At 36.3% G+C, this 15,849-nt stretch overlaps 2 protein-coding genes across 4 annotated transcripts; both read left to right on the forward strand.

Moving 5' to 3' along the window:
• Positions 1 to 528: 528 nt before the first annotated feature.
• LOC128213412 (uncharacterized) lies at positions 529 to 4,491 on the forward strand. Of its 2 annotated transcripts, none has more exons than XM_052919075.1 (2): positions 529 to 683; positions 1,230 to 4,491. In XM_052919075.1, exon 2 carries the CDS (start codon positions 1,244 to 1,246, stop codon positions 4,367 to 4,369), a length of 3,126 nt encoding a protein of 1,041 aa, XP_052775035.1. In that variant the 5' UTR covers positions 529 to 683; positions 1,230 to 1,243; the 3' UTR covers positions 4,370 to 4,491. The 2 variants fall into 2 exon arrangements, with proteins under 2 accessions (XP_052775035.1, XP_052775037.1); XM_052919077.1 differs by lacking the exon at positions 529 to 683 and adding an exon at positions 691 to 804.
• Positions 4,492 to 5,031: 540 nt separating this feature from the next.
• Positions 5,032 to 13,581, forward strand: LOC128213416 (probable serine/threonine-protein kinase clkA). 2 transcript variants are annotated; one of them, XM_052919083.1, is made up of 2 exons: positions 5,032 to 5,123; positions 11,104 to 13,581. In XM_052919083.1, the coding sequence occupies exon 2, from the start codon at positions 11,115 to 11,117 to the stop codon at positions 13,500 to 13,502; it is 2,388 nt and encodes a 795-aa protein (XP_052775043.1). In that variant the 5' UTR covers positions 5,032 to 5,123; positions 11,104 to 11,114; the 3' UTR covers positions 13,503 to 13,581. The 2 variants fall into 2 exon arrangements, with proteins under 2 accessions (XP_052775043.1, XP_052775042.1); XM_052919082.1 differs by lacking the exon at positions 5,032 to 5,123 and adding an exon at positions 6,992 to 7,127.
• The last annotated feature ends 2,268 nt before the right edge of the window (positions 13,582 to 15,849 follow it).

Below are 15,849 nucleotides of genomic sequence, written 5' to 3' on the forward strand. Positions count from 1 at the left end.
CATATATATGGAAATTAAATATCAATACCTCAAATATTAACACAAACAAGGATAGTTGCATTGCAAGTAACATTCACCATCTAACTAGAGAATAACACATTTGAAATTTCTCAATTCTTTGTATTGTAGATCCACCTATACATGTACATATATAGGATACCAAATAAATATTTGAAATTATTATGCTCGTTATGTTTTTGCAGTTAACGTGATTAAACCTAGTTATAATGGTCCTAGTTAAGGTTCTAATTAAAAAAAAGAAACAGGTTTAACACAGACTTCATTTAATGTTGTTATTTTTTCATTGTGAATATTATTCAGTAGTTCTTATAAGACAAATAAATAATACAGCAAAATGAAAGAGTAATACCGCGTGACATTCACAAATGATGAATTGGTAAAAAAACATTAACCGCTAAAACGTGCAATCACAGCGTTAACGTATTAACGTAACGTAATATAGGGAGTGTGCTATGCTCGTCATATATAATAAACGAAAGTCATGCTTTCCATCAAGTGTTATAACCAACCATGTTTTTTATTGCGGTCGTTAAATTGTCGATTTGTCAGTAAACAGCGCAATTCAGTTTGCTGAGCGAATGAAAATTGGCTTTTGAGTTAATAAAAAGCATACAAATTCATTTAGACTATATGCGAATGACGCGATTATCTAAGAATATCTGGTAAGTGTTAGTTTTGATATTATCTTAATTATAAGTAATATAAATAAACGATGGTATCACAAACGTGAAGTCATTGTGAAACTGAAACTGTATGTACGTGTGAACAAAATCTAAAGAAACGGTAAAGCCTAAGTTATTTGTGTCTTATATTTCTTGTAACTTTTAGTTTTGTTTCTTATGATAACTGCTTTTGTTTTTACCAGCAAGAGGTGGACAAAGTGTGTAATGACTATCAAAAGTTTGTTACAAAGTATCAAGAGTTAATTCAGTAAATTAGAGTCAAAGTTTCCTGATTGACATCCTCAGTTTATATTAAAGTGTATAACTGGCTACACGAATTAAATCTAAATATCTTTGACACAATGCACACTTATTTAATCGACTTAAATTTTAAGCAGTCATTACAATAATGCAATAGCTTTTTATGTCAATATCTGAATTTGCTTTCATTTGACACACCAGTGAGTTGTATATTGTGATTTTACTATGTAATAATTATATTGCGAATTCTTCAAATTATGAGTGACATGTCGGTTTTTTTTTCAGAATCAAGCAAAGGCATGTGCATCGCCATACTTTTCATCTGCCTATTGTTACATATAGGCAGTGTCGATACGCAGACAGACGGGTTCCAAGCTGTGGATGGCTTTGCTCAAGGTGACGGTTTCAACAAACCTGACCACCCGCAGTCTTCATTCAGTGCGGAGGGGTTCGTTCCAGCTGAGCGAGATCAAGCGAGTATTGATCGTGCACGGTCTACTAATGGGTTCCAAACGATTCCAGTTGGAAAACCAGCTTTTAATGACAGACTGGGTCAGAGACGTGAACCATCAAATGTAAACACCGAAGTGGTCGGTGACAGTCGTCGAAACGCCATTGCCATGACCAAGTCAGTGTTTGCAAATATTGCAAACGCTTTAGATAATTTGCCACCATTTCCACCAAATAACGAGCCAAACATACATGAGCCTCGTTCAGCTTGGATGCAAAGTGACCCCAATCAAAGCGATATCCCAATGGGCGTCAATGGCGTTGATGACGGAATGACAATTTGGGAAGAAAGTTTGCAATCTGTTCAACAAGAAATGGGAATAAATGGATCATTCCCAAATTTTATCTCCGAGGGTATTGCATCCGGATTAGATCCAATGTCAAACGCAAACACCAACTTACCTGCGGACAATAGCTTTGGTAAAGCTGAACCGATTCCTAGTGCAAATAAACCTAACGTTCCTGATGACAATCGGATAAATAAGATTTCACAGGGCATTCCAGATTCTCTTCGAAATAATCCGATGGATTTTAGCCTCAATGACGTTTTGCCAATATCTACAGAAGTTGCTGCCAATGCGGAGTCTGTTACAGATTTGCGAGGTCAATCTTCTTCAGATCCACTGTTATCAAATGACTTATCAGATACAGGTCGAAGTTCTGGCCTTGGAACCAATATTGGTGTCGATACTCCGATGGTGAATGCAGGTGCTGAAATTCAGCCTGATCTAGTGCCACAAGAAAGAGCTTTTCCATTTGACACACAAGGAAGTAGTTCTCTCTTTGGAACTAATTTTGATTTTGAAGGAAGTTCACTTTTAGGCACTAATTTTGATACTGAACCATTGTCAACTAGTGATGGGATGAACACTCCCTCAAACACAAAACCAACGGGAGGTCTACCGTCGTCGAATGGTTTCACAAGTATTGGAACCAATAGTGGTGTCGATACTCCGATGATGAGTGAAGGTGTTAATGTTCAGCCTAATGTAGTGCCACAAGTAAAAGCTGCTCCATCTGACACACAAGCAGTCAGTTCTCTCATTGGAACAAACTTTGATTTTGATTTTGGAGGAAGTTCACTTTTAGGCACCAATTTTGATAATGAACCATTGCCATCTAGTGGTGGGGTGAACACTTCCTCTAACACAAAACCAACGGGAGGTATATCATCTTCGAATGATACTTCAAATATTGGAACCAATAGTGGTGTCGATATTCCGTTGATGAATGAAGGTGTTGAAGTTCAGCCTGATCTAGTGCCACAAGTAAAAGCTGCTTCATCTGACACACGAGCAAGTAACTCTCTCATTGGAACTAACTTTGATTTTGGAGGAAGTTCACTTTTAGGCACCAATTTTGATGATGAACCTTTGCCATCTAGTGGTGGGATGAACACTCCCTCAAACACAAACCCATCGGGAAGTCTATCATCGTCGAATGGTTTCACAAGTGGAGGATTTGACCTTAACCTCAACTCAAATTCCGGATTTACTGACAGTTCTCCCACTGAACCATTTTCTGTACCATCTGACCAACGATTTCAACCAGGGTCTGACCCAGCACGGCCTTTAAGTTCAAGTGATGGATTTGACACTCGAAGTTCAACTACCAGAAGATTACGGCCTATATCTAGATCATCGTCTGGAAGAAGCTCAGGCTTTGGAGATTTAGCTCAAGGTACTCTCGCACCGGTCTCCCAGAACTTCCCAAGCTCATCGGCAAGACCAGGTCCCTTTGGTACACCGACGGGCTCATTTGATAGAAGAAGATCGGGCTCATTTGATAGATCAAGACCAGGCTTTTTTGACAGACAAACTCTGGGCTCATTTGACAGACCAACTTCGGGCATATTTGATAGACCAACTATGGGCACATTTGATAGACCAACATCGGGCACATTTGATAGACCAGGTCCGGGCATATTTGATAGACCAGGTCCGAGCATATTTGATGGACCAACATCGAGTACATTTGATAGACAAGGTACGGGCACATTTGATAGACCAACTCCGGGCTCATTTGATGGACAAACTCCGGGCTCATTTGGTAGATCATTGATAAGAAGGACAGGGTTCCAACCATTTGAGCCAAGATTTCCTTCCGGTTTTAGACGTCCGCGTGAACCATTTTCTTCAGGTTTAAATGCAAGTAGAACCGTTTCATCCGATCGATTTCGTGGTCCAGTCGATCTTGACAGAAGCATGCCACCAATATCTCCGTTTGACATTGGACGATTTCGTGACCCTACACTATTTGGTATGGGACGTAGAGATTCTACTGGTTCAGGACAATTTGGCCCTCCGCAGTTTCGTTCTCCTGTAAGATTTGACACTTCACTGGGGTCAAGTTCGACAGGATTTGGAATGGGGTCTTCATCATCAAGATCAATACTCCCGAGGTTACACACCTTTGGCACCGTTCCAAGCAGGGGTGACAGTTTAATTGGTTCAGTGAGGAGAACTGACATGGCGCAACGTACACGTGGAAGTGACTCCCCGAGGTCTCAGGTACCTCTGACATCTGGGCCATTTAGACCATCAAGCTCTCTTCCTTTGCCAACAGGCAGAACATTCAGTGATGGCACAAGACAAACGATGTCTCTAACAGGAACAAGAACGGGTTTGGCAGGCTCGCGATTTCCGTTAACAAGTTCATCGATTTTGCCAAGGTTTCCTGTATCTTCTTTAACAAGACCGAGCTCTTTAACAGGATTTGGTGGTACTATTTCTTCGTTTCCGTCTCCTGGTAGAAGTACATTGACAGGGTCATCTTTTCTACCACGGACATCTTTTCCATCTAGAACACCAAGTACCATGTTCGGATCTCATTCTCTTCATACCGGATCTTCAACAGGATCACAACCTAGGTTTGGGTCAGGTCTATCTAGAGGATTTGTCAGTTCATTTCCATGACACTGATATCGTTCTATAATAATTATTGTGTAAATATTGAGTGAGAGTATTTATTTGTTTTTATACTTTATTTGATATTGAATGTGTTGTATTTGTGATAAATAAAGACTGATAAAAATACACCATATTGTTATTGGAAAAACGCCGTTGTTCCGGAGAAAAAATAACTTTTAAGAAAATGCTTAAGTTGTGTTATAACTTTAATGCCCTGTATGTGAATACCAATCGAAGAAACACGAGACATACGAAAATCTTTAAGGCATGATAATGTTTTCTCACAGGGCAATGTCGAACTGATATGGGTTAAGGGAAAATAAATACATAGCTATGATAGAGTGGACATTTTGAAAAATGCCATAATGACATATAGTATCCTGGAGTTAAATAGTAACATATGTTGTACAAGTTTCCGCAATAGTTTGAGTAGAAAAATCCGAAAAGAGGAAAATTTGCCGCTATCGTTAGAAATTTACTCAAGTTTTAAAATGTGTTCATATTCAGACTCAGAAAAGTTTATTTTATTTTATATGCTTAAGTATGAGAATATACATTCTCAAAATACGTGTTTATACAAAACATTTAGGTTCTGGAACACTGCATTTGTATTAACAAATACAACAATGTGCATCATATAAACTTTTGTATTAACATTTAAAGATAAGATTTCTGTAAGTTTGGGCTAGCCTCATTGTGTTTCCTGCAATATTTTAAGAATTTTACAAACAAAAGGATATAATTAGCGAAATATTACAAGGTCAGCACTTCGGCTTCATTGATGGATTTATTAGATTCATTATCTTTAATTTAGGATACGATATGTTGATATGTTCCAGCAATTCATACGCATTAAAAAACATTAAAAATGATTGATTAAACACACCGATTCGTGCAGGAAATGGAAGTTATGAAATGCATATTATTAAGTGTAACGTTGCTAAAAGAAACATTCTGACAAGGCCTTTGGCCTTAAACATTATGTATAATTGAAGTATGGCATAATAAGAAACCGTCCGAAACGTTTTTAAATCCGATTATCTTAGTTCATACAGCTAAGACATTTTGAACATATTTTTCATTTATATATCTATATGTGGGAACACTTAAAACAATTTTTAATGAAAATGACAAAATATCTGTTTTCGAACTTTAGATGAGCATTTCGGTTCGATACTAAACTACAACTGCCCCCTTACTCGCGGCAATTTTACCACGACGTCATACTGCATATGCAGTTATGCTACACCTTTCGCTGTTTAAGCGCATGGTATGTGTTGTTATTTACAATCCAATAAGGTGTCATGTAACGTTATAAACGCGGGCGCCGTCTGCGTGTTACGATGATTATATAAACTAATGGTGCGCTGTCAATATCGAGTTAATGTATTGTTAGGTAGTATGGCCATATGACGTTCCAATTTCATATGATGTTTCCATTTCGTGAATCGAACCATTAATACAGAAGTTTTAGCAAAGTTCTACTCGTTTTAGGATCCCCCCTCCTAAAACCAAGCCAGCAAAGATATGAGACTCAAATATCTCCATAATTACTTTCATGAGGTCTATAAGGGCAGTCTATTTAGTACCCCAATGGGATGTGCATCATGGATTAAAATGAGACCCATATGAGCAGTATTCGCAAATAATATAGGCCCTGTTATTTGACAAAAGATTTTGCTCTCTGTTATGTATGGAAAGGCTTCAATTATAGTTTTTACCGTCTGCATTTAAGAATAAGCTGCTCCAATCAAGTATGATTTGCTATTTTTGGGCATTTGTATTATATGTCATCAAATGTTGTGGAAAATGGATTTTTGGAAAAAGTAAAGAAATCGAGGATATTACTTCAGGGTAAGAACTTACTTTATTTCATGAGTGTCGTAGAAAAACATATAGAATCTATGATCACGCGTGAAATGAAATACGATCTTTCACTGAAGAAACAACAATACATTTTCTGTTTCTTTTATGCTTATTTTCGGAGTTTTATTTGTATTTTGATACATTTTTTTAATAACCCCATTTTTTGAAAAGAGTGTTTTTTACGCCGCTACCCATGGGACGTCCCTAACGTCACCCCTGATGACGTAGCAACTTTCTATTTCCGGTTTCTGGAGAAAAAGTTCTCTGATATTCTTTTTTATAGATTATTATTCGCTCGTTTTTTAGTGCAAACATTTTATAAACATTAATCCATTGAGGTAAATTAGTGCATCTATGTTCCAAAACCTAACGAACGCACTTATACATTAAACAGGGCATAAATAAATAACCAAATTACTACACCGCCATTTATTGAATGAACATTTGAAATGTAGAACAATTGCAAAACAATTGCGGATAAGCTTTGGATATAAAACATTTTTCTTAGTTTTAGAGTTTGTTTCATGATACATGAGTATCCAGTCATCCCACTGTAAGAGACCAGTCTGATTCGCTTGAAGACAGGTCGAGTTCAAGGAAAAGAGTGAAGACCACGCTAGGTTGTTGACAAATTTTGAGACGTGGTGGGTATACAATTAATCAGTTAATCTGATAATTGCGGTGTGAATTTTCAGGGAAGTTCGTTTTATGATTACAACGACAAACAGTTCAAACAATATTTGAAAAACGATGATATAACGTTCTATTTATTTTCGAGCATTTGTTTTCGTCTGTAATATGTTTGGTATGAAGCAACTGTTGGACTACTGTTAGAACATTCAGCTTTAAAGTTCAAGAAATCGTTTGAAAATCGGGATAACCATTTTTCTAATAAACGGTAAGTTGTTTATTTCCAAATATATCTTTATTCCAACTTATGTCACCTTCTTTAAATTTCAAATTAGTTTTTTGGCAACATTTTCTGGTCCAAGGTGAAGTGTTTTGGTTTGATCAAGGGGAAGTATAACTACAAAGGATATTAAAAGTAGTTATAAAAGTTGATATGTTCTCTCCTTTTTGCGGTTAATATATTAAATTGATATTCTCACTGATGTTATTTCATTGATAAAATGCCATAGTTCATCAAAAAGTATGAAAGAAATCGATATCGTTCACTGTCCGTTCCAAGGCGGTTAACCCATCATCTATGCAGAAAGCTATTTCGATGCGTGAGTGGTCTGTGTGTGGTGTTTGTATTTGGGTTCGTGGTGTTTACACATTTGAGTCTCCAGTTCATTGTCGCGTGGATTCTTGCCGTGTGCCTCTAAGCAGTTTTTTACTCCTGGGCTTGCCCCTATAGTTTTCATTGTATAATTTATTTTGCCCTCATTGAAACCATACCGGACCAACCTTGGCAATAGTGATACATAAAATAATTTAATAAAGTTTTACGCCTGACATTGATTTTATAGAAATGAAGGTGCATGTTCTCAAGTAAATCAGCTTTTGAAAAAAATACCACACTTCTGAATCATAATTAAGTATCTCACCTATTAGGACTATTATCTAATAATGATAAGACGTAACTTTAATTAAGTAAATTTTGAGTGATGTTTTTTTGTTTTGTTTTTTTTTAAGTTTACAGCCAGCTTTTGGTGCTTAGCCTACTAGAGCTTTTCATATTTTATTAAATTAGCCACAAATGACAAACCTCCCTTTCTCAATTCTATGACCTTAATTTTACATTTAGATCTAGTAATTTGGTAAAATTCTGTAGGTCTTCCTCGGATTCAGAACATATAACAATATTATCTGCGTACAACAAGAGTAGTATATTAAATATGTTGATATTGATTCATTTCAGTCCATTAAAGGTGCTGTCTCACGTATGATAAAATAGCGGAAAAAAAGAAAATTGTCGAAAACTGACATAAACTTGGCATCGATGTGTACAATGCATTGAAACTTACTAACTGAAGTACCACATAGTTTACAATTTATTTAAGTTTAGCAGTTATTTCGTATTTTTCCATTAAAAAAGATTTCTGGGTATGTCTACCAGGTAGAATTCATTCCTTATGCGTGATTGGCTAGTCGGTGTTATCACGTGATATTACCGAGGTAGGTGTATAGCTTAATAATGTCACCCAATTTGAATAAGCCTTTGTAGCGCAGTGAGTAAGACGCTGGACTACAATTTTGGCGACGCGGGTTCAAACCCGGTCTCCGACACATTTTTTTTTTTTTTACATTTTGGTACTTTTTTTACAATTACGATATCAAAGCGTAACACATTATTAGATAATTGTCCTGAGATTCGTAACAGAAAAAGCTTTTTTTGGTGCCAATCTGTGACACAGTACCTTAAAAGATGCACTCTTACTCCCAAATTAAATTTACCAAAATTATTGCAATTGTTTTCCTATTCCAAAAAGGATGAATAAATGTCAAAAACAATGGCTCTTATGAAGGTTATTGAGTTTAATTTGAAAAAAGGGCCCAGAAATCATGGAATTTCTACCATATGAGTTCCTAGAAGAGCACAGTAAATCTTTTAGCACTCACCAATCATTTAATATGTTTGCGTTTGCTGCCATTAAATACACGGTTACAATCTTATTATCAGTAATTAATATTTTCCATAAATGCATTATTTATTAAGTAGTTAAAGGTGTACCAGTCAAAATGTATGTTTGTTATACATGTGTATGTAAGAGTGTCACTTTAAGTTATAAATATTCCTCCAGATCTTTGCATACATACAAAATAAACGAGACAAGCACATGTTCATATTGAGCATACTAAACTCTCACTCACTAAACTCATTTTTGAATGTTATGCTTGACTATTTATTGCAATTCAGCGGTACAGTATTCATCACGATTCCCACATATGCCCTATGTAATTAATTGGTAAAAAGTAAGGCTCCTGCAGATATAAAACGAATGTTTTTGTAAAGTCAACAGAGCTTAAATATAACTTATCATTTTGTTTTAGAGTAGGTTCGATTATACAATTAAAAACGTTTATGTTATCAATTGTGCCGTTGATTTTTTTTCATATTTGAAACCACAAGACAATGTTAATTGTGTTTGTTGGAGCAATTTGATTTAATAACATGTTCACATGAAAGACGAAAGAGTTTTTCGAAAAAAAAGCAAATGCTTTTTGGGTCGTTTTTTAAAATTGCTTTATAAATTTGCTGAACTATTTTTGACACCAAAAATTTGTAAGGGGTGTATGTTTTACTCTTGAAAAAGAATGCTTCCCAAACCTAAATAAAATATGAAATTTGGAAACATCTAAATTTTCGATTTTTCTTATCCTCTTTACACAGTGTTTTGTCCTTAAAGGTATTTATTCTGAATTATTCGATGTTGTTTTTAATATCATTTATTAATAAGCAGATTGTGACACTGCACAGAATCGCTTACAAATGCACTGACGGAGAAAAAAGTAACAATCTATGTAGCTAAAAGTGTGCATGCAAACTCGCCCATTTTAAGATTGGTCAATATGCGCCTTTTCATTAAAAGAACTTATTTCATTTCAACCGGTTTAAATACAAATGTTGCCTTTTTTCCAAATAATAAACATGTGGTACCTCAAAAATGCATCGAAAACAGCGAAATGTTACTCCTCCAGGGCCTCATTTTCACTATTGAGAGCAACATTTGAATAATGTACTTAGTTTTTGATGTGTTTTTCAAACAATAGTTATGGTTATGAAAAATTAAATGACAGCACTATTGAAATGACGAGTATTATGTATTTATTATTCAAATTGATTTCCACATTGTACCCCAATAAAGTTATTATTATATCGAGAAATAATAATTGCCATCCTTGTATATTGGAGTTTTCTGAAACTTTAAACTTGTATCAGTCTGCAAAAAAGGAAAATAGTACGCTAAATATCTTTATCTGCATTTGAATTAAAATGACACTAATATTTAAATTCAATGCATCAACATGTATAGCAAACGAAAAAAAACCTTTAACTACTTTTCTAAAAAAAAATGCATTTTTGAAAAAAACAAAATCCTGACATCAATATTGTTATCATTAATATAAAAAATCTGAAAAGAAAATCTACAAATATTAAATGACTGTTGTGTCCTAAAAGATTAACAGTGATCAACTATAGTCTCATTAGGTAGAATTATCGTGTTTCATGCGGCTTTTCGTTCAAATTAAATACAGTATCCCTCATCAGAACCATTGTTTTCGGTATGTTTTATCCTTTTCGGTAAATTAAAACAATTCTTTAGTTGGAAAACATCGTGTTTAGAAGCAATCGTGCATCTCATAGCAACGTTCTATATTAAAATAAAATAATAAGACATGTATAATGTTTAAACAGGCTTAAATAACATGTAACAGAAATATCAATGCGATTTAGTTATATATTTATTGCAATTTTAATATTCACTGGTTGCCCTCTGTGTCTTAATTTATTGTGTGTTTTGGCATTAAACCCATTAATTGAGATATCAAACAGGAAACGCTTGTTATAAATCCATAGATGATCTATTCAAATGTGTCCTCACAACCTTCGTACTGGTAATTATGACAAGAGCGTAAAAATGTATGTCAAAATTTAAATGACGGGGCCGATTATACAGTCAAATTAGTTTATGATTGACTCGCCTGCTGCCAATCAAACATTTACTTGAAAAAAAGTCATTGTCAATCATACAATTAACTACATATTGGCGTCTGCCTCATTCATGGACCGCAGACATCCTTGACTACAGGTAAGATTTGCAAATACAGCTAGTCTTAGTTTGAATAATGATAATCTAACATACAGTTAATATTTTTAGAATATACAAAAACACATAAATTTATATTGATTTTTTTTTTACTTTCAGTGCGGAGAGACATGGTGCGACCAATCCGTCTTGAGACTCCTGGTCTGTTGCTTCTGGTAGCAGCTGGGATGTCCGGTGTAGTCGGACATATGCCACCAAATTCCAACCCTTTCAACCCGCCATACTTTGGTCGGCAGCATGGGTTTCGTGGATACGGTCAGGGCTACAGTTCACGTCCGAGATATGGAACGTATGAACGATACTTTATTCCTGGTAGACAGTCCCCTGCTGGTAGCGGCGGCAGAGCGCAAAGACGCGACAGAGCAGGCTTGCCGTCGGCATCATCTAGTGATTATCAAAGAGGTTACTCAGCTAATTATGAACGAAGATCTAGTGGTCGTGATTTTGAGGCAGGTGGTTCACCAGTGGTAAGTGGTCGTTACGGCACTCAAAGCAATGATATGTTGAAGAGAGGAAACGCGTATATTAATAACTACGGCAAAAGCAGGCGTATAGCCGATAGTCGTGATAGAATTGCGGGAAGGCAAGTTATTCCAGTGTCACCTTATGTTGAACGAAAAACACACAGAGCCGGTGGTAACCGGCGTTCAACTTTTCAACACAATCCCAGAGATACCATTAGTAGCCGTGGTCGTAGAAATAATTTCCAAGATGTTAGTTTTCTGGAACATTCCACTGGAAACGACGTGGTAGACTTTGGCAACAATGAATTAAGACCGGGATTTCAAAGTAATCGTAATTTTGACATGGATCTTAGACGGAACAATGAGATCAACAACATGGGTGTCATTGAAAGAGGTCGTCGAGTAAGAAATGACAATAATAGATTAAATAAACAATTAAACCGCAATGCTTTTAGACGAAGTCGAGTGGATAATATCAACAATTTTGGTTTTGGAAGAGACTTTATAAGGGAAAACGGAAATGGAAGGGGAAACAACTATGGTAGAAAAAGTGACAGCGGCTTTGGCAGAGGAAACAACGAAAACAATAGGGGCGCTGATTTTAAAAGAGACATGGGTTTGAATAATTGGAACAGAAGGGACAACCATTTCGGCAGTAGAGGGAACAATGATAATGGTGGTAGTGGCTTAAGAGGAATTGATGGGAACAGAAGGGACAACCATTTCGGCAGTAGAGGGGGCAATGATAATGGTGGTAGGGGCTTAAGAGGAATTGATGGGAACAGAAGGAACACTGACTTTGGCCGAGAATTCAGAGGGGGTAACAGGAACAACATAAACAACATAGTTGGCGGAAACTTGAGAGTGGACGACGGAAATGGTAGAAATAACGACTTAGGTAGAGGGTTTAGAGGTAACGATGTTAACGGCGGTAACAATGGCTTTGTTAGAGACCTATATGGAAGAAGCAGTGGGGCTGCTCATTTGGGCAGACAATTAAGAAGAGGCAATGACGACGAAAGAAACAACGACTTTGGCAGAGAAATTCGAGGGGACAGCAGAAACGGTAACGATTTTGGCAGAGACCTGAGAGGAAGTAGCGGGAGAAACTCAAATGTTCAAGATTATTCAAATAACGGTGGCTCAAATGTATTACGTGAGTTTACGTTCAATGACAATTCCGGAGTTCCCTATAACGTTTCTTTAATACCGAAATCTAGTGGTAGAAATTCTGGGCATTCTATTTTTTCTGGATCAACGGTTGATCTAACATCTTTGTCTATGGCTGATTCATCTTCAAAACATTTACGACGGGAAATAAAATCTGATAACAATGGGCAGACGACCTCCAGTGTTAAAACTACAGACACCTCAACATCTACTACAAACAAACCCCGCGTAAATAATGCACGAAATATTGGTGGAAATAATAAAATAAGTAAACCTGGGTCTGTTGCTTATATCGGTGGCGGTTCGTCTTCAACCGACACTAATAGAAAGGCTACAGAAATTCACACTGGAAAAGCCATATCCTTCACATCTTGGGGGGAAAGGGACACGAAAGGATCGCAGACGGCTTCGATTAAAAGTAATGCATCGGAAGATCGGAATGTTTGGCTCACGTCTTTGTTAAACAATAAACGACCTGTTGTACCTAGCCAAGGCATTGTGCTTGACAATAAGCAGCCAGAAGCAAATGTGTTGATAGGCAGCGTGGTAAAAGAACAATCGTCCTCGGCACCTTTAGCACCCTCCCTACCAGACCAAGTCGTGTCGACTGATATCGTACATTCTAATTCCCTATCATTATTGTCTGGCAATGATGAACGCTCGTCTAGTGGTGTCTCGGGCAGCAGGACAGGGAAGACTTCGGGAAGCACAGCATACCGAGGGACTCAATTGGCAAAACCACAAATAACTCATCTACCACGCCGACCGGATGTCGCCGTAAAAGGCCAGTCATCGTTCATGCGGGGAGCAGATGCGTACAGAACTAAGGCAGACATTGTTATTAGTCTCCTTTCAAATGATTGATACTCTTAAAATTGTTTAGTGAAACAAGCAATCGGATATTTGCAACTTTAGACTGATTATATTACAATTGTACTGACAACGCTATCTTTGTTTTCTATATAATCTCTCGAACATAATATCACCAAACTAAGTAGTTCGAAAGTACAAAAAATATTGTTAATTATTGAATATTTCAAGAAGAAAACAAAATATAACAACGTTTGTTACGACTCCTGTGCGATCGTAGTAATGGACATTTTACCAGCGATATATTTTTAACATGATAATACCTTTGTATTTTGACATATTGTGTACTACAATTATTGAAGCGAGGATTATGCATTAAATTTCGAAAAAGAAAACGGTAGCCATAAAGCAGGAATGCTACCGTGCAACGATATTCCAATATACGCATGCTGATTATTATACGCTGGATATTGAACAGTGACAATATGGTACAAAAACAGTGAAAATACCAACACCCCTCGTGAAATAATTTAACTCAGCAAAAAAAAAAGTTTTTATTAGTTACTGTTGTGCGACTAGTGACACAACCTTTCGAACCACAATGAATATGTCATTGCAGGTTTGACTATAATCATTTACAAAGAGTGCCAAACTGACGCAAAATACGCCCATTTAAGGACAAGTTTGGTAATGGGAGGTTATACATTAAAGTAAACTTTAGTGAGCGGACACTGTAAATACAGAGACTGGCATTTTTATGGTCATAGCTCTGGAGTGACTGAAGCAACATTGTTATCGAATTTCATCTAGAATGTTTGCCCATATACAGTTTTACCTCATTTGGTGATGATTAGACAAGGACGTCTTGAGTTATCGATCGGACCAGACCGATTTTAGGTAATTTCTATAATTAAAGGGTGATAACTCTCCAGTGACTTGAGCGGTATGGCCGGTTAATGAACTTGTCTAGAATATTTGGTCCATACAGATTCCGACCAAATTAGGTAATGATTTGACAAAGATTTCTAAAGTTATTGATTGGACAATACCGAATTTATGTAATTTATAACTAAAAGTCCGTAGCTCACCAGTGACTCGAGCGATTTGTCTAGTTATCGAACTTGATCGAGATTTATACTCATGCACATTCCGACCACATTTGGTGATGATTGAACAAAGGCTTCTATAAAGTTGTTAATTAGACAAGAACAATATAAGATAATATATTGATGTTTAGTGCGACAACTTTCGAATAACTCTAGTGATATAGCTGGTTTCGAATTTGTTCGAGATAATCAACCCATACACTATCTGACCAAATATGGTGATAACGGGACAAATGCATCCAACTTTATTGATCAGACAACGTATTGGACGCTGCCACCCTAAGCAGCAGGTGAAACTCTTACGCGTCCCGTTCTATGAACGGTCATGAACAAATTAAAGGTAGGCATTTTACGTTTATTTTCAGTTGAAATATCGAACACAATTGTGTCCCATAAAAACGTTATCTCCTGTGAACAATATATTTTACATATTCTTAGGTTATTAACTAAGCAAACTCTCTTCGAAGCATAACAACGAAATAGTAGGGTTAATGGAACCATAGTTAGCTTACAGCCTACATATTCAGCCTATAAAAGTGCAGATAGGCAATCATTAAATACTAGACATAATCATAAAAGCGATACTTTTATTCAAAATCAGTACATACACATGTATAACAAACATATATTTTGAGTGATAAACCATTAACTATTTACTAAATAATAATTTTTGGAAGCTATTAATAACTGATAACAAGATTGTAACTGTGTGTTAAAATACTAGTAGCTAAAAAGCAAACAATAGTAAATCATGGGTGAGTGCTAAAAGCTTTACTGTGATCGACTATCGTCTCATAAGGTAGAAATACCGTGTTGTCTGCACCTTTCTTTCAAATTAAACTTGGAATCCTTTATAAGACAAGGGGGATGACGTAATTTCGTTTCATGCAAACATTAAGTGAGAAAAATGTTTCATTGCAAACAAAATGGCGGATTTAGAATGAAAAGTACCGATTCTGGTACCAACTTTTGCCTGGTAAGTGGGCTTTTTCTTTAAAATTTGAAAAATGAATGCGTCCAGTATGTGGCGAAAAACATATTCTTCGATCGACATCTTAGTTTGGTATCATAACTTTAAAGATAAAAAAGTTATTGAAGAGATTGTGGCTTAGGAGGCAATGTTTACAAATAAACGTGTTGATTTATTCCACAATTTTTCATATTTTTCTCGGCAAATATGGCATACCTGTGCATGTTGTAACTGTCTGGTGAGTGGTTTGTATATTGTTCTGTTGGGCAGTACTGTATTCTGGTGAGTGTTTCGTAGATTATTCTGTTGCGCAGTGCTGTATTCT

The sequence above is a fragment of the Mya arenaria genome, chromosome 13, assembly GCF_026914265.1.
Source record: "Mya arenaria isolate MELC-2E11 chromosome 13, ASM2691426v1".
In the NCBI taxonomy this organism is placed as follows: Eukaryota; Metazoa; Mollusca; class Bivalvia; order Myida; family Myidae; genus Mya; species Mya arenaria.